This window comes from Hippopotamus amphibius, chromosome 2 (assembly GCF_030028045.1).
Source record: "Hippopotamus amphibius kiboko isolate mHipAmp2 chromosome 2, mHipAmp2.hap2, whole genome shotgun sequence".
In the NCBI taxonomy this organism is placed as follows: domain Eukaryota; kingdom Metazoa; phylum Chordata; class Mammalia; order Artiodactyla; family Hippopotamidae; genus Hippopotamus; species Hippopotamus amphibius.
In genome coordinates, this window is record NC_080187.1 from 150,846,682 (window position 1) to 150,870,343 (window position 23,662).

The 23,662-nt window shown below is 37.1% G+C and overlaps 1 protein-coding gene across 2 annotated transcripts; it reads right to left on the bottom strand.

Moving 5' to 3' along the window:
• Nucleotides 1-819: 819 nt before the first annotated feature.
• On the bottom strand, nt 820-22,810 carry MORF4L1 (mortality factor 4 like 1). Of its 2 annotated transcripts, XM_057720489.1 has the most exons (13): nt 22,613-22,810; nt 17,551-17,597; nt 15,780-15,847; nt 12,737-12,853; nt 11,432-11,518; nt 10,538-10,618; nt 6,828-6,853; nt 6,260-6,348; nt 5,147-5,248; nt 3,893-3,981; nt 3,257-3,429; nt 2,898-2,982; nt 820-1,568 (listed from the first exon to the last, which is right to left on the bottom strand). In XM_057720489.1, the coding sequence occupies exons 1-13, from the start codon at nt 22,650-22,652 to the stop codon at nt 1,484-1,486; spliced, it is 1,089 nt and encodes a 362-aa protein (XP_057576472.1). In that variant the 5' UTR covers nt 22,653-22,810; the 3' UTR covers nt 820-1,483. The 2 variants fall into 2 exon arrangements, with proteins under 2 accessions (XP_057576472.1, XP_057576473.1); XM_057720490.1 differs by lacking the exon at nt 12,737-12,853 and having other exon boundaries at nt 22,613-22,806.
• Nucleotides 22,811-23,662: the final 852 nt, after the last annotated feature.

Below are 23,662 nucleotides of genomic sequence, written 5' to 3' on the forward strand. Positions count from 1 at the left end.
GCTGAGCCAGCTTCCTGACAAACCACAAAGGGGAGAGAAGATTCCAGAGCTGAGTGTAAACGGAGAGCTATTCTATTTGATCACAGTGACAACTCATCTGTCAACAGCACATAACAATTGTCAGATATGCTGTGTCAACCTCTCAACCTTCATCTCTCAGATGAAGAAACTGAGGCTCAGACAGGGAAGTGACAGTCACACAGCCAGGGAAGAAGAGAGCTAGATCTGAGGCCAGCTTTTGGCCAATAGATTTCGTGGTCTATAACCATTCCCAAGAATATCTGGGCATTTCACTACTGCGGCAGTATGGATTGTACAGGGGAACAAAAAGGAAATCACAAGGGGTACTCCTAAGAAGCAGAGATGAGATTCCTTTTAACTACAAGAACTTCCAGGGAACAAAGGTGAGGGAGGTCAGGGAGGGTAACACATGTCAAACCCTCTCAAGGAGGACTATATTTACACTGGGTGAAGGAGCTCCAATTTTAGGCATGGTGCATAATGTTGGTGAACACCTCAAAACAAACAATTAGCAGAAAGCTCCCTGTCACAGGAAAAAATTCCCTCAATGCTCGAAATTAATAACAACAGTCTATGAAAAGTAGAGAAATAATCATGTGAACCTCTAACTTTTTAGCCAGAACTCAAGAGAGCAAACCACAAAACCTGCTGTGGGTTAAAGGTAGACAATGAAGCCAAGCTTCTCATTCCACAATGGCCAAACAAGAAAATCACTCACCTGAAAAATCAGTCTAAATACAAGAAGGAATACACAATATACAAAGGTTTTGTAATGCATCCACACAAGCACACTGCTCCTTGAAATTTAAAGAAAAAATTTATTGAAGATCTGAAAAACAATTTCTAAAAGATTGACTTTTCCAGAAAACTGTAGCTACACAATGCATTGCGTCTATCATGTTAAAACGTGCATTAGACACAAATACAAAAACCATGAAACAAGCCACCATTCTTTGACAATCTGAGCAAAGATAAAATGCCTAAGGAACAACATGGATGACTTGCAAAGGATGGGCTCTTTACTGTAAGCACCATAAAAAATGGGGGGGAGCACAAATGGATGAGTGTGTTCAGTTATATACACTGAATTGAACCTTTGGCACTAGGAATCAGAGCATTCTGTCATATAGCATTAACACATATTATAAAAGTGCGTAGTGTCAAAGGAATAGAACCACCAGCATTCAAAAGCAGCTTTGTCAACTAAGCAATAAAACACTCTACAGTATGTCTCTCTGTTGTCCATCATTGAATACACTGGTAGCAACTTTGAAATGAAAAACAAAAAGGAAAAGAAAAAAGGAGCTGTAACCCCTTTTATTTTCTCTGTTTAAAATCAAACAGAAAACAAACATCAATTCTGTTATACACTAACATTTCCAAAGTACATCATTTGTACAAGAGAAGGACTAAGAAACAAAAATGTGTTTACAGAGATCCAAACATAGTGAGTAGAAGCGCCTCACACAGCCTTCCGATGGTACTCTGGAGGAGCCACTTCATAATCGCTGGCACTAAACAAAGTTGCAGAATTCTTTGCCAGGTATCTAAAAATGAAATATTCATTACAAGTATGAAAAAGAATATTTTGATCCTAATCTCTTCTCAATTACATACAGAAGCCACAGAAAACACTTTAAAATATACTAATCACAACCTCACAGTAAAACCATGTAATTGTAACTCAGAGTTATACACCAGATAAAAACACATAAAAGGATGAAGTTCAGATTACTCCCCTTATTTCAAATAAGCAAAGAAGAGGAGTCACCAGAATACCAACCTGAGCACTTGCACTACCTTTAAGAAACAGGTGTTATTATCCTAAAAGAGTAACATCTAGGTGTTTTCTTTGCTCTTTGAAATCCACCATATTAAATATAGATTCAGAAACTGACCAGTAAATCTCAAATTTAAACTTGAAATTAACACCATAAAAACCAAACGGACCTGAAATGTCAAGCATTTTCATAAAGAAATTGGGGTAGAGAGAGGACGTTTATTCATCATTGGTATAGCAAAGACTATAAAGCTGTTTAATTCCCAGGTTCACGCTGGTTTTAAAATTATTATAAAATACGTGGTGCCTTTTTAAGAAAATTCAAACACAGAACTACATCAAGTAGAAACGGAAAACTCCTCTCTCAACATTATACCCAAGAAATAAGTCACTGTTAAGTATGACCCATGTTTTCCCAAATCTATTCCAAAGATTGAAAGTGCTTCTCTATAAACTAGAGGAATCATACCATACTCTACTGCAATTTAATTTTTTTTAAATTGACACAACATGGACATCTTTCTTGATCAGTGTATTTAGACCTACCTCACCTATTAATAGCGGTTTAAAATTCTTCACCATTATTTCTTTTAATGCAGTAAGCATGCTTGGAAATCTTTGTGTGTTTTTATTTCTACAGGATAAATTCCCAGAAGCATAACTGTCTGGTCAAAAGGTAAAAGCACATTTAAAACTTTTATATACACTGCCAAAATGTCCTCCAAAAAGCTGCAGAAACCAGGACAGCCCTTTCCTTCATTTCTCCAAAAATATAAGCCAATCTGACAAGATGTATTTTTACTTACATTTATGTGAATTCCCAATGTCCTACTTTTCACTGATATGTTCATCTTTTTCTTACTAATAACTCTTCTTTGTGTTAAAGATACCAGCCCTTCAACATATATTCCCTTCACCTTTAAGAGCTTACATTTACACTTACATTATTTCATTAACAATGTACTACTCCTGTACCAATACCACACATTGTTCTGTTTAGTTTTACTATAATATCTACAGTGTCAATCACAGAGTAATTTTCAGTACACTAAACTAATTCATGTTTTTAATTTCAAGCATTAATTTTTAGACTTACTTTAGGAAATCATGAAGATAATTCAGTAATAAAGCAAGGCTCTTCTCATCCAGAGGTGTATAGGCCAACATTGCTCCAATTCGTACTATTTAAACAAAAGAATTTAGTCAAAGTTACATCCAAGGTAGCACTATATGCATATATTTTAATTATGTGAGCAAATGCAATGATCACTGATTCCTTTAAGTACATGATTTTAGAAAATGACTTTAGATTTTAATATATTAAAGTTCAAATTGGAATTAAATCATATCTTAGAATGTTATTTTGTTACCCCTTGATATAAATTAGGAAAGGCAAAAATATTAAAGGCTCAAAAGGAAAAAAAAGTAAAACTGTTTTCTAAATGGCATTATTACCAAATAATCTCAGTAGATGTGGCGCTCCATACACCTGGGACATGGGTGCATCAGGGTGATCTGCGAGGATTTCAGCATACTGTGGTCTCTCAAATTTGTAGAGCAGCTGAGTGCCCAACATGACATTGAAGTATTCCTTTATCCCTGCCACAACTTCATTAACAGCATACTCCCTGATAAATGAACAAAAATATTTTACCTTCAAAGCAGGTCATCAAAAGGAATTGAGACATGAAGATTAAAGAAACCAACATGAGGGTATGGTATTAAAGGTTAAACTAATCACAATGAGCCTCTACTGAACAGATTTTTTTAAAAGAGGTTTATGAGGCAGACAAGAAATCAATTCCAAAAATAAACCAGTGGTGAGCAAACTATAGCCCTCAGGCTAGGGATGGTTTGTACATCTTCAAACAGTTGTATTTTAAATGGTTAGAGATGTACTTAACACACAGCTTCAATTTTACCTGGAACATTTACTTATCTGACCCTTTAAAGAAAATGTTTGCCAGCCAAACCCCCTGTGTATCAAAGCAGTTTCTGATGGTATTATTTTAAAGTACGTTTGAGATAATTTATTCAGAAATGATGTTTGAAATGTCTTTGGGTATACTTCAAAGATATGTATATTCTTACTTATTATCTGTGTTTCCTCGAGATTTCTTGTAATTTGCATAATCCTCTAGAATGGAATCCACATTCTTCTTGGCAGGAAGATAAAAGAGCTATGAAAACAAAGATAAACTTGAATACTAATATTCTCTTTTTCAAAGAAAAAGTATACTGGAAAAGCTTTATGCAATAAAAGATGACCTAATAGTATTACAAAATAGAAAGAGGCACTGTTCGGCACTTAAAACATGGTTACTGTGGCTGAGGACCTAAAAATTTAGTTTTATTTCAAGAGCCAAATGTGGCTACTGGCTGCCATATTGGACAGCACAGCTCTGAAGACTCGTAATCTGCTGGACATACTATACTATCACTATATATATGGAATACACCTGCACATAAATTTACTTCTGTGATATTATCAAGTCATCATGTATCAAGTCATCATGTATTATATTGTATTATGTGCCAGACCCTGTCTGAAGCACTTATCTGAATACTCTCTTCATCCTCACATCAATACTATGTTAGGACCCATTATTGCACTAAATGTAAACACTAAACAAAAAAAGGCCAAGTAACTTGCCCAAACTCAGTAAGTGGTAGAACCCAGCTAAATCTAGCAGTTTTAGCTCCAGAGCCAAATCAAGAATCAAACACACTGTACAGTATGACTGCTGTCTATGAAGTTTCATAATCCTCACACAGTCCCTACTTCTCCCCCACCCCTGCTTGTGCTATTTAAGAAATTGGTTCTTTTGTCCTGTAGAGGGCCTCATTCTGGACTTTGATGACTACCCTTGTGATGTTATATACATACCTAATAATGTCCCTATTTCCTATACACAAGTAATTAGACCTAGGAGAGCTTGATCAGATTCAGGTTCTTTTGGAAATCACAAACACTTTGAAGGCAGTATTGTGTGCTTCCTATTATATTCCATTAGCAGCAACATATGAGATGATGTCCCACTTTCAGTGACAGTAAGACAGAAATACATGCTTCTTTATTTTTATTGATTTTCCTGCCCTAGCAACAGCCAACGAGTTATCTTGACCTTTAAAAAAAAATTATTATAAACTCATAGACTTTTATATATGTACTCTGTTTTATTCCTAAGTCCTTTCTGATCATCAAATTATTCAGTCCCTGAATTAAAATACTCATCAGGCATACTTTCAATATTCAAATCTACAACTTTTTCCTTTAAAAAAAATTTTTTTTTACACTAGCAAGAACATATCATATAGAGTACAATCTATGTAGCTTTCAAGTACCTGTTTTTGCCGGGTAATTAAGTCCCAGTCATCAACAAGCCATGGTTTTAGCTCTTCAGGAATCTTTACTTTAACTTCAACTCTGTTCATGAATGTCTCCTCCTAAATAGAAAAAAGGTAGAGTTTAAACATCTGTCCCTTCTTGCTGAATAACAGCTCTGAAAGAATTTTCTAAAGGCTTTTCTGGATGTTTAGAGACACTGGGTATCAATTATTTACTCAAATGGACTGCCAGAATTGTCACTTCAAAACTGGTAATGGAGATCATATCACTAACTCCTGGGAGAAAAGAACCTTATATCCTGATAGTCTATTCAATGCCTTTTCATGTGAAAGCAAATATTCTTTAGCAAATTTCCTTTTCTTTTATAAATGACCACTCCAACTTGATACATTTTAACTTAGAATTTTCAAATTTATTGATTTTGAATAGTCATATCTCCAACGACTAGCCCAAACATGACTATCTTAAAGTTACACCTTTAATACAGAAAATTAAATGTACTGTCTTCAAATTTTCTTCAATAACTGCCTAAAAACGCCTAATTCTCAGAACATACCACTGTTTTAACCTCAGCTTCAGAAATGTAAACTACGTCAGTTAAAATTTTGAAACTCCTATCTTCAAATTCATAACTTTGGAAATTATAAATATAATAAATTAGAAATAAAATATTTTATTCACTTATGTAAGAATCCTGTATCGTACACACGCACATACATGTAGAACTGATAGGCTCTCCTGGCATTTTCTGTTGGTTTATTAAATCATCTTGGGACACATTAAACCATTTAACATGACCCAGTTAAGCCTACTGAGTCTCATACTAAAGAAATATTTAGTCTTGTACATGAACACAGAGCTTTACAATGAACATCTGATGATGAGCTGGGGGTAAAATCTAGCAGGAATATATTTAGTGCTACGAGTGAAATGAAGATGTATATAAATATACCCTTTATCCGAAAAAGGGGAATATTTTCACTTCAGTAGTTAACCATGTTAGCAATGCTTTTAAGAGACTCAAAGTTCTATGACTATTTTATTGTGTTGTAATGACAGACTAAAAATTCTAACATGATACATGTTCATGAACTTAAAGAAAAACTCACATTCTCAACAGTAGGATCTACTCGGGCCCTTTTCTTGCGAGGAGGCTGAGGTGTCTCACTGGTACTACCACCATCTCCATTTCCAGGTGCTGTAAATATTTAGGGGTAAGGAAGGGAGATTTTTAGCTTAATAAATGAGAAACTTTCTTAAGGAAACTAGTTTCATGCGATACCCTCTTTTGACTTTTCCACTGCATAAATTTTACTTAAATCTACATTAAAGAATCATATTCCTACCAAAAATGTAACTTTTGAACAGCTCTATCAAACATCTACAAAACAACATTTAATAATAAAATTACCATCTTACATTTGTTTTAAAATGTTACTGTCTCAGGGTCAGGCACTGAGGAACATGAAAATAATGAATGCTTACAGGCTTCTCCATGTTAGAAAGAATGTCAGTCCTCTACTACTATGTACCTAACTCTGTAACACTGCTGTGACTGTATTTGAGACCATCAACATAAGCTTACTCTAAATCTTTGTAACTTTTAAAACTGAATAGTAAATTCAAAATGCAAATGTTATAAAGGCAAAATAATTTAAACAAAGTTAACATTCTTACTTTTCTGTTTGTTCTTTTTTGTTTTCCTGAAAGGAGGGAAGAAAAAAGATAAATAATTATTGCTAGTAAAATTACCTCTGTTTAAATTCCTTTTTACTGGTTAAGTTCATAGAGAAATATTGCCTTGCTTGATAAAATCAGGCAGTAATCCTATTTCCTGCGTATTCTTATTCACTACTCAGACACAAGGACTTTTACTGATGGTTGGCTAAATCCACATCTCCCTCCACATACTAGAAAAATAAACCAAATCCACATCAGGAGACTTCCTTCCAGGGTTACATTATTCATTCGTAAGTTTACAGCATGTTAAGTAATAAAAATACACTTCCTAAGAGTATTATTAGTTCCACAAACACAAAAAAAGCTCCAAAAGTTAAAATATTTTTTCCCAATTACTTTAGTACCAGCATAATTTGATTTTAGATTTCTCTGTTTCAGACCAATCCATTACTCCACTCCGAATTCTGTTTCACTTCATTTCTTCTCTAAATATATCCCCTCCACTACAACAACACACAGTTCTCCCATTCCTAGAACAAAGCTAATGTCTTGGTTATCATCTCTAATAGTAACTTACTAATGTCTATTTATATACACACTAACAAACAGTAAATTACTGATTTTGATTTTATACCTAATTATTTCCAGAATAAAAGGGAAACAATTTGCAAAACCCATGATTATAGATTATGCCTGGAGGGACTATAACAGAACATCTTAATATTTTTACTTTTCTACAGTTTTAATACTTAGAAATGTTAATTACCTGTATTTCATTTAGAGCTTGGGGTTCATTTGATAATTCAATTTACGTTGGTTATAAATACAAAAATCTAGCCATCTAAAATTACAGGTTTTTCCCTCCTCTTCTGACATTAACTTCTTTTTTTTTTTTTTTTAAGTTGTGGCACACAGGCTTAGTTGCTCCGCAGCATGTGGGATCCTCCTGGAGCAGGGATCGAACCTGTGTCCCCTGCGCCGGCAGGCAGATTCTCAACCACTGTGCCACCTAGGAAGCCCCATCTAACATTAACTTCTGTAACACAAATATTTGTTGGACAATATTTCTGGGTCAGATTAAGCCATGAAGTTTTACATGTCAAGAACATATGGGAACCAAGAGTAGCCAAGAGCCTTTACACTCCTTTCTTACCCACTCAGTCTATACCAGAATTAAAGAAAAAATACTGAAGACTGGTCTCAACTCTAAAGTAAAAAATCTATAAATTATATACTTCAGCGAATACCAGTGGTAAAGACTCTTGCTTCAACCTTCTTGTTTGTATTAATTAAACATGCAAGCTAGTTTCTCAAAGTACGCAACAGATTTCATAAAATAAACTGCTGGTATTGTCTGTCTTCCTATTTCTAAGTCTCAGGACTAAATGTTATAATCAAAATATAAGCTGTTAGATTCAATTTATTTGATTTGAAAGAATAACTGAAGCTCAGTCATTCTTGAAAAAAGTCATTCCACGAAGTAATGAACAACCAAAGTATGCTTTTGAAGCCAAAGTGTTATTAATAAAATTCACATATATTCACTATTAGTTTATGAAGAATAAGCATCCAACCTTAAGGACCTAGATATCAACAAAGTAAAGGTAAATCTGGTTCTCATAATATTTTCCAACCAGATGCATACATATTTATGTATATTCAGGGAAAGCTACAGAACAATTACCAAACACTAAAGATGGTGTAAGGTATAAAACTAAACATTAAATGTTAAAAATTATACCAAAACCTCAAATCAAAATGAATTAAAAAAATATTTCCAGGTTTAATTAGTATTTTTATTTTAAAATGGATCTCCTATTCTACCAGGGCAAAGCAGTACTTAAAATTACATGATGCTTTCCTAAGTACTCAGATTACAATCTTACCAAAATGCCATTTTCCCATTAAAAGGAAGACTCCTTGAGAAATACTAAGTCCTATGTCTCAGGGCAGAAAATGTACAAGGTGATCCTGGAACATTTTGTCCTACCTATTGAGACAGTGGAGACCCAAGACTCACAAGCCAAATAATTTGAAAAGACCCTGTTGTCCAAGGATTGGAAATCTGAGTTTTAAAGCTTTATCTCATATACTTACTTAGCCACTATTTTTGTAGTCAAAACTGTGCAACACTACAAATTCAGGTATGTTTTTGTATTCAAATAATGTTTAGGCCTACTACTTCTTAGATTAGATTTCTACACCAACTTTTAGCACAATCATAAAGAATTAGCAATAAACCAAAACATTACTTATTGATAAAAATCTATTTTTTCCCCATATAATGAGAAAATTCACTTGCTTTTAAGACTCAATTGCTATTAAATCCTAACAAATTCTACTACATCAGTTTTCCAAAGAACCAGATCATGGAAATATGTTACTACTTATTAAGAAAAGAAATGAGCCAACCTCAATTAGCAATCCTTGCCAAATCAATTATCTTGCCAAATCCTTGCCAAATCTATTAATCCTTGCCTAATCAATTATCTTCTCTCCCACAAAGGTAAAACTCCAAACATTTCAAAATGCATAGTTACTTCATTACTATCACCTAATTTTTAGGTAGTAAACTCAGATCAGTTAGGTCTAAAAGCAATAGAATGCAATCTCAAGGAAAAACATACCTCTCTTAAATCATATTTTAGAGCAAAGTTCTAAAAATATTCAAGTGGCAAGAAAAAGTGATCTTTTAATAAATATTATAATTCTTTATGTTCTTTTATTAAGTTACCATACCCACACTGGCCTTCAGAGGTCCATAAACTTATTACACCAATGTATGTATGCCTATGATGTGCACACACAGGCTTATTACCAAGATGTTCTAAATCTTAAGAGTTAACAAGGAATGGTTTTTTCTTGTGATTGCGGGGGTGGGGTGGGGTGGGGGGGTGTGATTTGAAAACTTAACATCTCACATATCCTTACCATGGTTTCGAAAGAATTAAAACTAATATATATACTTAGCACTACTGAAAAAGCAAGTCTACCCCTCAAATCTCAAAATTTATGTCCTGATAATTCAATACTATGCTTGTAAAAGAAAACACACTACATGCATATATATTTACTGTAACTTAAAAGAAAGGTTGTGAGGGACCTCCCTGGTGGTCCAGCTGTTAAGACTTCTCATTTCCACTGCAGGGGGTGCAGGTTACATCCCTGGTCAGGGAACTAAGATCCCACATGCCACCCAGTGCAGCAAATAAATTAATATTTTTTTTTTTAAGAAGAGGAATGGTGGGCTTCCTAGGTGGCGCAGTGGTTAAGAATCCGCCTGCCAATGCAGGGGACATGGGTTCAATCCCTGCTCTAGGAAGATCTCACATGCCGCAGAGCAACTAACTCCGTGTGCCAAAAAAGTGAAAAAAAAAAAAGAAAAAAAGAAAAAAAAACAAAGAAGAGGAATGGTTATGAATGTACTTAATGCCACCCAATGAACACTTAAGTGGTAAATTTCATGTTATGTTTATTTTACTACAATAAAGGAAAGGGGTGGGGGAGAAAAACTGCTAAGGACAATTAAGCAGTATGTATTAATATGTATTTTCAACAACCCAACACCAACAGGGTTCTCATTGGCATTTTTCAAATCACAACATTCCAGTCTTCATTTTCAATAAATCCTAATAGAAGATACTGTGTATTAAGTTTGAATTTGACAAAACAGTATATAAAATGAAAACAAAGATAAAGCTTCTTACACTTCAACATTTTTCTGCTGCAGACCAGAAGTCTTCTTTCCAGGGGCAGCCCCTCTCATCTTCCCTTCTGCATACTGCTCCCTTCAAAAATAATTTCAAGAAAATCATCATCAAATGACAATTTATGTGGAAAAATAAATTGATCACTTGATTTCATTCTGAAATTTGTATTAAAATTGACCAGAGCCTATACATATTCTCGTACAAAGTTTTTAACAAGTTGGACAAAGAGATAATGTATTTACAAAAATCAATTTAAGAAAAGAAGAGTGAAATGGCCTAAGATTTGGCTCTTCTATACCTGCAAAAATTAAAATAAATGTAGTAAAAAGTGACTATAATGGATTCTCATATAACTGAAAATTCCATTTGTTTTGAAATTCACCAATCCCAATGTTTTATTTGATCCCATTTTATCATTTCCATTTTCTTAATATTCATTTTTTTGAAACTAAAAATAAAACAATTACCCTATAGATCTCATAGTCTTTCAGGGTTCCTTTTCTCAATATGCTTTCAGAGGTGAGTAACAATGGGGGACATCCCCCCCACCCCGCCCCCTTCCTTTTTTATTCCTCCCCTACCAAGTGTACCTCCCAAAATGCCCAGGAGATAAGAGGATAACAATGAGCTTGCAACTTCAGAAATTTCCAAGAACATCCTGCTCTGTTTTCTACCTACCTGGAACGACAGATTCAAGAAATGACAGGTATGCTATTTCCTTTCCCCAGGAAAGGCTTCTCTGATCACTTGAAAGCAAAATCATAACACAGCAGCTAACAGGTTCCAAGGATCATTTTAAAAGCAGGCAGCCAATATGACTTCCATTGTGGATTCCACTTTCAAAAATTAATTTACAGGCATTTCTCCTCATATTCATGTTGCAAAACTTACTGATTCGCTTTTTGAAGTTCTCTTTGTTTCTGCAAATTGGTATCCACGTATTTGAGCACTCTGCTTTCTGGAACCCATTCATCCCAACTGAAAAAGAGAAAAGTTAAAATATCATTCAAAAATATTTCATTACTACTCAGACCCTGTCCTCCAATTATTTTCTTTAGAAATCTAAGCGGCAAGACTTTGGACTTCTCTGAACTAATTTGATGAACTGGCATTACAAGTTCATTCTTAACCTAAGTGAAAATCTAGTGAAAATCTGTTCTATAAAAAGGCAATAAACATATTCTCAGAAGCAACACTCCAAATCTAAACTGCCAGAGTCCAAAAACAAATAACTCAAGTTGTTTCTTAAAATGACATAAAAGCACAGCATTTAACGTAAGAGGCCCTAAGCAATTATCCTTACAGGATAAAGGTACCTAAAAGAATTTTTTTTTTCTTTTTTTGGGGGGGGGGGGTACGCCAGGTTCAATCATCTGTTTTTATATACATATCCCCGTATTCCCTACCTAAAAGAATTTTAATTTCAAAAAAAAAAAAAAAAAAGTAATTGGCTGGTTACCTGTGATACAAAATTACAGAACTCTGTGCCTTAGTTTCACCTGTAAAATTCTCATTGTTATGAGAATAATACATATAAAACACTTGAGAGTTTGACACAAGCACTCAAGGTCTGTCAGAAATATATTAGAAGGTCTACAATACAGAATACCATCCCACCTAGATCAGCTCAGCTAAGGTTGTAAATTAAAGTGTTACAATGGTTGTCACTCACTCACAAATGAATACACCAACTTTCAAGGCAAAACCATTCTTGGCATTCTAAACTTCAAAAGGTAGAACCAACCACTCTCAAAACATTTAGCTGCTAAATCTGGCACTTAGAAAAGCTCCTGGTGTTAATTTCTACTGTAGAGCAAAGTGATTCAGTAATATACATATTTACATTCCTTTCAAATTCTTTTCCATTATGGTTTATCATAGGATATTGAATATAGTTCCCCATGCTACAGCAGGACCTTGTTCAAAACAAGATTTCTGATGTGGCTTTTTCTCCAAAGGGGAAAACAAAAATAAGGTATTTCTTAGGGAATGCTGAACTTTTTGTACAAAGTGATTTTTTTCCTCCTGCTGATGGAGCTCCTTTAGTGACACAAATAGATGTATCTTCAAAGTCTTTTATTTAATAATTTCCCACCATTGACCTCTTATGTAAGACAGCCAAAAGAAGAATTAAAAAAAAAAAAAAAGCAATCCTCAACATGATTTCCTAGAGAAAACTTTAAAACATGCATTTACCTAGAGGTCAGGAGGGGGTGGTGTACTGAGGGAGCTCCTTCAGGAACAGGAAAAAGGGCTACAATATCCTCACGTGTCTTCAAAGTTTTTTCAGAGCGCCTGGGCCTCACAGCACTTCTGATACAGACAGCATAGTACAAAGTAATCTCAGTAACTAGGTGTAGAATTTAGCTTAAGCTTTATTTACAAATGGAATATTTAAATGTCTGTGTCAACAAATTCCAATATTGTTTTTGAAAATTTAGATATATCAATTTTTGCTTTTGAAAAAGTATACATTTACTGAAGTTTAAGAAAATTCCAGTTTGGAGATTGGGGTTTTGTTGTATGATTTTCTGAAAGTACAGTATCCTATAAACCATATTCAAACTGAGGATCTTATTCTTATATCTATATCTTTCCAAATCTCTCTAAATCAAAGGGAGCTAGCAAATGTTCATTTACCACAAATTTCCATTTCAGAACCTTGCAAATTCCTCCCCCCGATATAAAATGTATCTAAATAAGGACCTTGATCTAAAAACCAATTCTAGAGCCTCCTTCACATGTCAGGAGCTGAAAACCCTTACTGAACCACAGGAAAATGAAATGACAACATCTTTTGCTCTGAGGAACATCACTATTAGGTTAGTAACTGGAGGCCAAACATCTAGAAATTTTTACATATAGCTGAAGCACAAAAGAATTTCAGAATTTTCTAAAGATAGCTTGTCATTAATTCCCAAAGTCATAATGATCCATGGAATTACTTACACAGCACTAAATAAAATCCTAACACACTTGCTGGGTCTTTGAATAACTCCTCCCCCTTACTGTATGGATTTAAAGGCTTCTCTACTTATTAAAGATCAAAAATTTCAAAATTTCATATGTTTATCTATACACCAAGAAAGAACTACAAAAACCACACCCCTGTTAATATCTCCTAATACGTCTACAAAGATTTAAAGATCGTCAACATTTAGTACTATTTTTCCTTAATTCTTTTTTCCAAGCAGTAATACATAAAATGAGCCAAAAACAACCCCCAAAAACTATGCAGCCTATCATGTGTTACTAGATAATATAACAAAGGAAAAAAAGTTTATTTTCAAGCAGTACTATCAGAAAACAGAAGCATTTTATATAAGTACTTCCACAACTTACAAGCTGCAAATGTCACTTAAAACCCAGTCTTTACACTGTATACATGTAATTTCTACATGTAATTTCTCAGAAAATATACATTAAAGAGCTAAGCACAAAACCTGTCTTCACAGCTATTAAGATGAAATCCTAAAACAGTCCTTTTAAAGTGTACATGGGGATGTGGTCAGACCTATTACATGAATTTGCTATTTGCTTTTCTTTAATTTCCTGGGTAGACTTTAACTTTCCCATACGTGATATGCATAAATATATTTCCTACAGCGAACTGAGATTCTCATTATATCTTAATAACTCTCAACTTTACCTGACAGTAATAGAATACTGATAAATAAAATATTAAGTCTAGTGAAAGACTGAAATACAATGTTAACATTTCATTTTTTTAATAGAGAAGAAAAAAGCTATAAAGTACACTGGGATCCAGAAGATAAACTTTCCTGGATATGAGAATCAATTTAGCATTAATCCTAAAATCCCATTTAAAATCACAGACAAGTTTACTTCTATAAGACCAAAAGATTAAAAACCCACAGGGTCACTTGAGTTACTGTTATTACCAACATATCATTATTAGAAATATTTTAATTATCATTAACTGGAAAAAAATAAGCTGCTGAATGTGCTTTGACACATTTTATATCTCCACCTTTCTACAATTATACTAATGGAAGAAAAGATAAGGGTCTGGTATTTCTTCTTAGCTAAAACCATTTTGTGAAAAAATTTTCTAACTAGTAAAACTAACTGGGTTGGTCACCTGGCTAAGGGACTGTATGAAAGAAGATCAAAGTCACAGGATAAGTAATTATCAAGGAGAAAACCTCCTTTCAAAGCAAGAGTATTCATCAAAACAGATGGCATTGCTCACATGGAGAGCCAGCTACCAGAGCATGGCTAAAGTGACACAAAGCTTTAAAATCTGCTAGAAAACTCCTCCTCAAGAACTTTGCTTTCTAGCAGTGCTATCTTTTAAGAACAAAAGACCACTAGTAAAAAATTAAAAACCTCTCAAGGTAAAAATTACAGGCTATTCAATTACAGGCACAAAAAATGAGTTAAATTATCAAACACGGTATTTGTGCGCTCCAAGAAGAAAGACCCATCACTGATAAACAGCTCCACGGGCTGAATGTTTTAGAATGTGTTCACTCTATAACCACTTTCCACTCCCAGCAGCATCAATATCACTGCTTAATTTAAAAAAAAAAAAAAAATTTTTTTTTAATTAACTCTTTGGAGTGGAAAATTAGGTTCTACAATTAAATTTCTATACCTCTGTTAAACCATATGCTAAAAAGTGAACCACATGAATTCACTCTGTTAGCATTTAACTATGCTTCCAAAGTTCAAAACATGAGTTGGTCAATACCCCCAAATCAGGCAATCTTTTATCTTTTTCCCTTTTCTAGGTAGAAAAACCCAACTAGCTTTGCTTATACCTGCTTGAAATACCATATGTAGTCACTAAGTTTATGTTAAGGCAAAAAACTCAAGCTGCCCTAAAATGTACCAAAACCAGAAAATAGTTGGGTCGATTAATTATTAGACATTACACCTGAACACAAGAAATACTCCAAAGAATGTAAAATAAAATGTCTGTAGAGGACCTTCCCTGGCGGTGCAGTGGTTAAAACTCCGAGCTTCCAAAGTAGGTGGCATGGGTTTGATCCCTCGGCGGGGACCTGAGATAAGATCCCACATGCCGCACAAGGCTGTATACCCTATCTTCTACTTTCATCAAACTATAAACGGTTCACCTTTGCCTTCATTATGTATCTACATTAAAACCATACAAGCACACAAAGAAGCATATGCTTGTATCACTCTATGACACAGAGCTACCTTGTTATAATAATTATAAAAAAAACATTGCTTTTAAAGATCTAATACTCACTTTTTATTCCAACCACTGTAATGTATAAAGTATTTCACTTGTTTATCCTTTATGGCAACCTTTACACACTGAAATAAAAAAGAAAACATTCACTTAGAACACTGAAGAAGAACAAAAAAAAGACTATCTGGATAATTTTGAAGGATCCAATCTTTCGAAGACAAGCTCTATACTTAAACTCTCTGGTGGCCAAAATGAACATAGTTAGATGCTTCTTTAAAAAAAAAAAAAATTACTTACGCCTTTAGACTACTTAAATATTCAGATATAATACTGAACAGTCTTAAAATTTGCTGGAGTCAGTCCAAAAAATCTGAAGAACCATCAGCATAAAGTGTCACCCTAAACCTTAAATCAGTGGGCTAGATAAGCCATCCAGCTAATGAAAGCTGTATTCATGCCTTCTCAAAGCCCAACTAGCCAAAAGCTACATTTAGTTCAAAAACAAATTCAACTGAAGAAAAATACTTATACCACATTATTAAAAAATTTCATCAGTTTACACAAGGCAATAGCTGTTCTGCTGCACATTACCAGCAACTAGCAAAGTGACAGATTAAAAACATCTTGGATTCTTAAAAGCAGCCAAATTAGATTGAATTATTAGGGAAGTCATTAACTATGAAAAAGTGATGACTATCTGGCTTTGGATTTACAAGTTCTTATCAGAGGCAAAATGAGAACCACAATAGTTTAAGCTATTCCAATCGCCATTTAAAACTGTTCACCAGAGTGTTTCTGCTGCTAGAGCAGAAAAATCTGCCAGTCCAATAGAATTTGCCAGAAGCTGATATAACAAAAAAAAAACATTCAAGGATACAAATGATCAATAGGACTTAAAATGTACTTATAAGCTGTACTGGTGTTATACCATTAAGATATATGTACACACACATAAAGTTCTTGACCATCTCCATGAATCCAGTTTCAGCCATTTTAGAACTTAAAAACATATCTACTATGTATTCAAAACAAGTAAAAAGTAGTGAAAACAGTTAGTCACACTGACACTTCACAATAGTTAAGACTATGTCCACAAACTATTCACCAAGAACATACGTAGAAACTGCCTTTAACTAATTATAATGTAGAAACTGCCTTTAACTAAATATTATACTGTTTAGCATAGTGTTCATTTTTTTTTTAAAACTACCGCTGTTAAAAAAAAAAGTCGACGTCTTAACTATTTGTGCTAAAAAAGTTCTCAGAAACAGAATACTGAAAATGTTTTTGACTTCGTACTGCATCATCCCATTTATCTTTGGCTAAACGTAAAATCAGCTTTTATTACGCAAGCACAACACTGATAAAGAAAAGGGAAAGGGAAATGCCCCTCCCCAGGATTCAAACGTTGCCAGACAACCCAACAAATAAAAGTTAAATGTACTCATTTTAAATGTTAGTTTTTACCTTTAACGTAACTACTCAGTGCTTACTCAGCATATTATATTCGCAAATAATGTTGACTTTGGTAGTAGTTTCTCACAAGTCACTAACTACAAAATGCTACTTTGCTCCCATAGTCTATCTTCTATCTTTCCCCACAAATGCTCTTTCCAACTACTGGAACTTCAGCAGATCAGTACGATGAATGGCAAGGTAGCAATGCCTTATGTGCAAGCACTCAGACACCCATAAAAATAAAATGAACTATGAATCTATGAAAATCTATGAAAAAGGTAGCTCTCACTAAAGCTACCAATCACTGAAATCTGGTATTATTGAACCAGTACTTTCAGCTAACTTCTCAAAAGAAAATGGGTTTTTATACCTTTGCTTCATAAAGAAGAGGTCCATGGAAGCACAGCACTCTCTCACCTGTAAAAGAAAAAAAAAGTACTGGGTTAGCTGTGACTTCTCTTCATATTAAGAATATTCACATACGTGTGTGATGGAGAACCATCACACTTGTACTACGGTATTCCTCAAAAAATTAGGCAAGTGGTAAGGCTATGTATCTATCAACACTTCATATCAAACTTCAATACAACAAAATCACCTTAGCATCTGATGTAAACAATGAAAAACAATTAGAATATCATTCTATTTAAAACATCAAAATCATCTATCACCTGCTAAACAAACAAAATCTACTGTAGCTATCTACTGGCAGAGCTGGTTCATTTTTCAATGTACTTCCAGGATCTAAAGAACTTTTAAGTATAGGACCTTATATGCTACCTATTCTTTCTCTGCTTCCAACCCCTTCAACTGATTAAACTAAGAAAAACATTCTATACATAAAAATTTCAATGTGCATCAAATACAGCTGGCTTTTTTCTTGTAAGAGGTCCCACTGTATTCATGCTTTTAGTGTGTTCAATGATGTTCTGGGTGTTGGGCTGCTTCAATGAACAAAAAACAAACCCAGACAATTCTAACCTTTGGAACTTACACTCTATAATGAACCACCTACCATTAAGACTTGCAAGACCAAATAAAATGTTAGGGGCTGGAATAAAATCTGGAAGACATCCCTGCTCATCAGACAAATCAGGCAGGCAATTTCTGGCAACCCCTCAAAATAACATTTGATTGTAGAAGAAATAGATTTCTCACATTATTTTCAGTTCACTTTGTTTCAACAGGCCCAGAGGTAACAAAGTGCCAACACAGTCAACAATTTTTGTTTTAAAATTAAATTTAAATAGCCTACTAGCTCAATTCTGAAGAGACTATAGAGCAGTATGGGTGACACTGATATATAACCAAATAGTTTTGCACAATTTACTGGATTTCCTATTTTAACTACCTTCATAAACAATAAGAGTGACTGATGAGCTACTTGGGAAGCTCACAAAGAAGGGCCCAAGCTGAGGAAAACAGCCGGTACAAAAGCAAAGAAACATGATACAAATTCTTGTGCAGTGGTCCACTGCGGAACCACTCACTGCCTGTGACTACTAGGCCTTAGGCCTATGCAGAACTTAAAAGTGGAGACTAGAAAACAGGGAGACCAAAGACTTCTCCCAACAGTCAGGGGTAGGAAAAGAAACAGGTATGAGTCAAAAGCAGTTGAGGACAGCTAAGCCAAAGTAGAAACACTTTAAACTGACTTCCAGCATGGTGGGAGCAATAATCAGAAAAGCAAAAATGGAGGGGTTTCAGATCAATTTTAGAGTAAGTTACAGTGGCTACAGCACATCCAAACTGGAGCCATCTAGTAAGCGTTGAGTATACATGTTGGAGCAAGAGAAAGCTAGGCTGGAGCCACTGCTGAATACTGTGAACAAGAATGAGACCACGGGGATATACATAAGGTATAGGGCCTAAACAACAGCACCAAAGATCAGACCTGTGTGCCTAATCTAACCCTCCAGGTATTCTTTAAAGGCACTGTGAAAATGACCTTACCCTCCTCTCCCTCCTTTTGGCTGCTGCCTCCACTGAGGCTAAGGCCTTCCGACCACCATTCTAACTACCTGGCTCTAACATCCTGTTGAAAAAATAAACAGTAAGTTGAGGAGCATGACCCAGGATAACAAATGCCTATTTTTTCATGGAAGTGGAAATGGAAAGACTATTAATTGGGGAAAGAGCAAACCTCTGTCTTGGGTATTTTTTAAACCTTTCTCCACTCTTAATCCTTTCTAGTACCAAACTATAAAGGCAAATTTGCCCAATGCTCTCAAATGCAAGGGTGATGAGATTCCAATTCCCCATCCTCCCACTGGTTTGCTTACTGGGAACATTACTCAAAGCCCAGCATCACCAGTCTCCTGACAAGCCAAAAGTGTCTTTCCCCTGACAATGGGCTACATGCCCAATAGTTCTTTACCTTATGCTTTAACATTTCAAGTGGAAGACCAATTTCCAGTGCAAAACAGTCACTGTGCTTAAAAACTGCTTATAACATATGTTGTACCATTATTAAATAAGAAAGACTTTCAAGTTTAAAAGACTCATGAAAGAAAAAAAACTTTCTGATCATTCATATTTCTACCATTACAGAAGTTCAATTCTTCTGCAGTGTTTTTTTTTTGAAAATATATTATTAGTTATCTATTTTATACACATTAGTGTATATATGGCAACCCCAATCTCCCAATTCACCCCCCTCTTCTCTTCTGCAGTGTTTTAATATAATTCTGTTAGTTTCAACAGAAAATTCCTTTTTCCTTACAAAATAGTCCCCAAAAATGTCTTATAAACAACTAGTTATAATTTCTTAAAAATGGTTATACAACTCAACTTTGGCACAAGAGTAGAAAACATGCCTGGAAAGTGATGGTAAGTGCAGAGACTCTAGGGTATCTTTCAAAACCTTACAGATTCATTGATTCCTACTCTTCTCTAATTCACCATCATAGCAGCACATGGATTCTCCTTCACCGTGATCTCCTCTCACTCTACCATCCCTCTAGTTTAGAACTAAAAGCACTTCCCTCCAGAAAGCCATCTTTAACTGTTCCAAACCTGAGTGATTCTCCTTTGATAATTCTACAGTGGAGATTAATTTTTTGTGCCAGGGACTCCACACAGTCTGGTTAAGCATTTGGGCCTTTCCCGAGAATTTTTCTACAAACACGTGAAACAGTATTACAAAGGAAGCCAACTGTATTAAAAGTTACCAAATTTTTAAAATATCATGTTCGGTGGTATTATATGAGCTCCTTAACTGATGTAAACATTTAGCTGCTGATCCAAAAACTACCACAATCTGAAATAATGAAAAGCATACCTTACGTCTGAATGTATCTCCCCACAACTGTAATGCTGGGATGTGAAAACATACTGTTAATACTACTGTGGGGTTTTTTTGTTTTGTTTTGCTTTTTTTGTGTGTGGGGGAGGGGGTCTACATTCATAATTGAAATACTAAGCTGTAGTTAGAAAATAGAAAAAAACCTTCTCCCCGTCCAAGTTCACGAATCTTCTGAATTATAAACACTGACCTTAGATTAAGAATCCCGGCTCTAAAATACCTCGTTTTAAAAAAAAGGCAATCCATAGAAGGTAGTCACATACCTTCTCACGGTAAGAGAAAGCAGGTATTATGAGTTATACAGATGAATGGATAAAGAAGATGTGGCACATATATACAATGGAATATTACTCAGCCATAAACAGGAATGAAATGGAGCTATATGTTATGAGATGGATAGACCTAGAGTCTGTCATATAGAGTGAAGTAAGCCAGAAACAGAAAAAACAAACACTGTATGCTAACTCATATACACGGAATCTAAAAAAAAAAAAAAAAAAAAAAAAGTTACTGATGAACCCAGTGACAGGGTTAGAATAAGGATGCAGAAAATGGACTGAAGGACACGGGGCTGGTGGGGGGGGGGGAGGGGGCCCGAAGGGGAAGCTGGGATTGAAGTGAGAGAGTAGCATAGACATAGATACACTACCAACTGTAAAACAGATAGCTAGTGGGAAGCTGCTGTAAAACAAAGGGAGATCAACTCGATGATGGGTGATGCCTTAGCGGGCCAGGACAGGGAGGGTGGGAGGGAGTCACGGGAGGGAGGGGATATGGGGATATGTGTATAAATACAGCTGATTCCCTTTGGTGTACCTCAAAAGCTGGTACAAGAGTATAAAGCAATCATATTCCAATAAAGAGCTTAAAATCAGTTATAGCAGAAACACCCCTTAGGTTTTGTGTATATAACTCAAAAATAACCTAACGCACACTTAACAATTTTTTGCAGCCGTCTCGAAACCTACGGTAACTAACACACCTGCATAACAGTGAAAAGGAATTCTAAAGTGTTCTTGCTTCCCTTACAAAATTTTACTTCGTTTTAGTTTACTGTTAGGCCTCCACTTCAGCGTAAATTTATAGCTGCGTTAATTGTGAAAATTAAAAGAGCTGTCTTCCACTAGAAATCAGGTTGTACCGTCAGCCAAGACATGTCGATCAAACACAACAAAAACCCAACTTTCAAATCACTGTTAATCAAATATTGCAATTAGCCACACAACTGTACTTACAACAGGACAGCAAGGCACTGGTACTTACAAACGAAAACATAATATCGCGGTTAGGTAGCTTTTCTTTACCGTTTTACAAGCAACCACACAGCAAAAACGCACTCACTTTCGCATAGGATCTCGGCACTTGGCTTTTTGGAAAGCAAAGGGATGCCTTCAGGCAACACAAAGCCGACCCACACGCTCGCGCTTTTTCCTCTCCTGTCCCCACCCACCTCTGGGGTAAGGGCCGGGGAACCTGTTCCCGCACGGCGGCGGGGGAAGAAAAGGGCGCTGCACCTGCCCTAAAGCGGCGTCTGCGGCCGGGAGCCGGGGACCCAGGCGCCGGCGGCCATGATGGGGCGGCCATCTTGCAGCGGCCATTTTACAACGCAGTTCTCCCGCCCGGAGGCGCGAAGCCCCCCTCCCCCCGCTGCAGCCGGGCGGCTCCAACGAGCGCGACCACCTCGGGGCTCAAGGCGGCCCCCGAGCGCCAGCCGCTGGCCGCCCAAGCGGCCGGGGGCCCCGGGGCCAGAAACCGCCGCCGCTTTCTCCCCTCCCCCACGCCACATCACTTCCCCTAACGGCCGCCATGGCGCGCCCGTCGCCTGCCTACAATAGGCTACTTTCTCCGCGCCCTCTACCTCAACACAATAAACACTGTACCAAGATTTTGCCACGCGGCAACGGCTCCCTCTCCTACTCCAACGCCTGCGTAAGGCTTTCGCTTCGCAAGCTATTCTCATGACGCACCGAAATAACCCGCCGCAATGCGCTTTCCCCGCACAAAGCCCTGCCCGCCACCTCCTCGGGGCGCAGCCCTTGCCACCCCCGGCCCCCAAACCTCAACCACCCCGAGCCCGCCTCCCTCTCCTGCGCCGTTAGATGCCTTTTCCCCAGGGGCTCAGACTCACCCTCCTGGAATTTAGGCTTCGGGTCCTGCTTCGGCGCCATTTATAAGTGATTCGCCGCCGCCTCCTCCTTCTCCCACCACCCCCGACTACCGCCCCCTACTCTCTACCCCACCCAACTCAGCGTCAGACGCGCCGTCAGGCACCGCCAGCTCTACATCCTGGGCCCGATTTGCCAGCGCCCGCAGACCTCACAGCATCGCGACCCGCGCAGCCGCCGCTCCAGCCAACGGCTGCCCGCCGCGCACGCGCCTCTGCGCCCGCGCCGCCCCGGGGCACGCCGGGATTGGTAGTTCCAGGGCGCTTGAGGAGCGGCGGGGTGGGGGAGGGGGAGGGGGAGGGGCGGCAGCCCCTTCCCCTCCCCCACCCTATAATGCTCTGCCCCCCACCCGCCCCACCCCCGGAAGGCCTGGGGTTTTTAAAGCCTAGACTTGATTTTGCGTGTTGTTGGGCCAAGGGGAAGGGAGATGGTGCTTCACCCGGAATAAAAGAATGCGAAAGGCCCAGTTGCGGAGGCCCACGGGCAATACAAGGCCACAGGGATGTGGGCTTTGAAATAGCCTGAGGGAAAAGGCCGCCTCTGAAGCCCGCTTTATGAGCATCTCTAGTAGCTCCCGCATAGGAAAGCTTCAGGGCCAGCAATCTGACCAGAAGAGGGTACGCAATGGAGTTTCGTTGTTTAGCAAGCTCACTGCCAGTTTATTTGGTGGGACTCACGGCGATCTGTCGGGTCCTGCTCTCCCCACCCCCCTTCTCCAGGCCGGGTCCTGCGGAAATGAGGGCGAAGAGGTAGACATTATGCAGGCTGGGGGGCGAGTTCTGCCTTTTTGGGATAATGGAGTCTGCCCGCCGCCCACAGAAGCTGCGGTGAGTCATACCACGTAATACCGACGTCGAGATTCTGCATCTGCCCTACTTGGGCAATTTTTGGTCACCTAACTTCTTTGAGCGGTTATTGAGTATACACGCGATTCAGACGAATTTCCTCGTGTCGTTCCCCTGTTCAAAAAGTCCGCAGTTTGCTCAGCTGCAAAATGGGGAGAATAATACCAC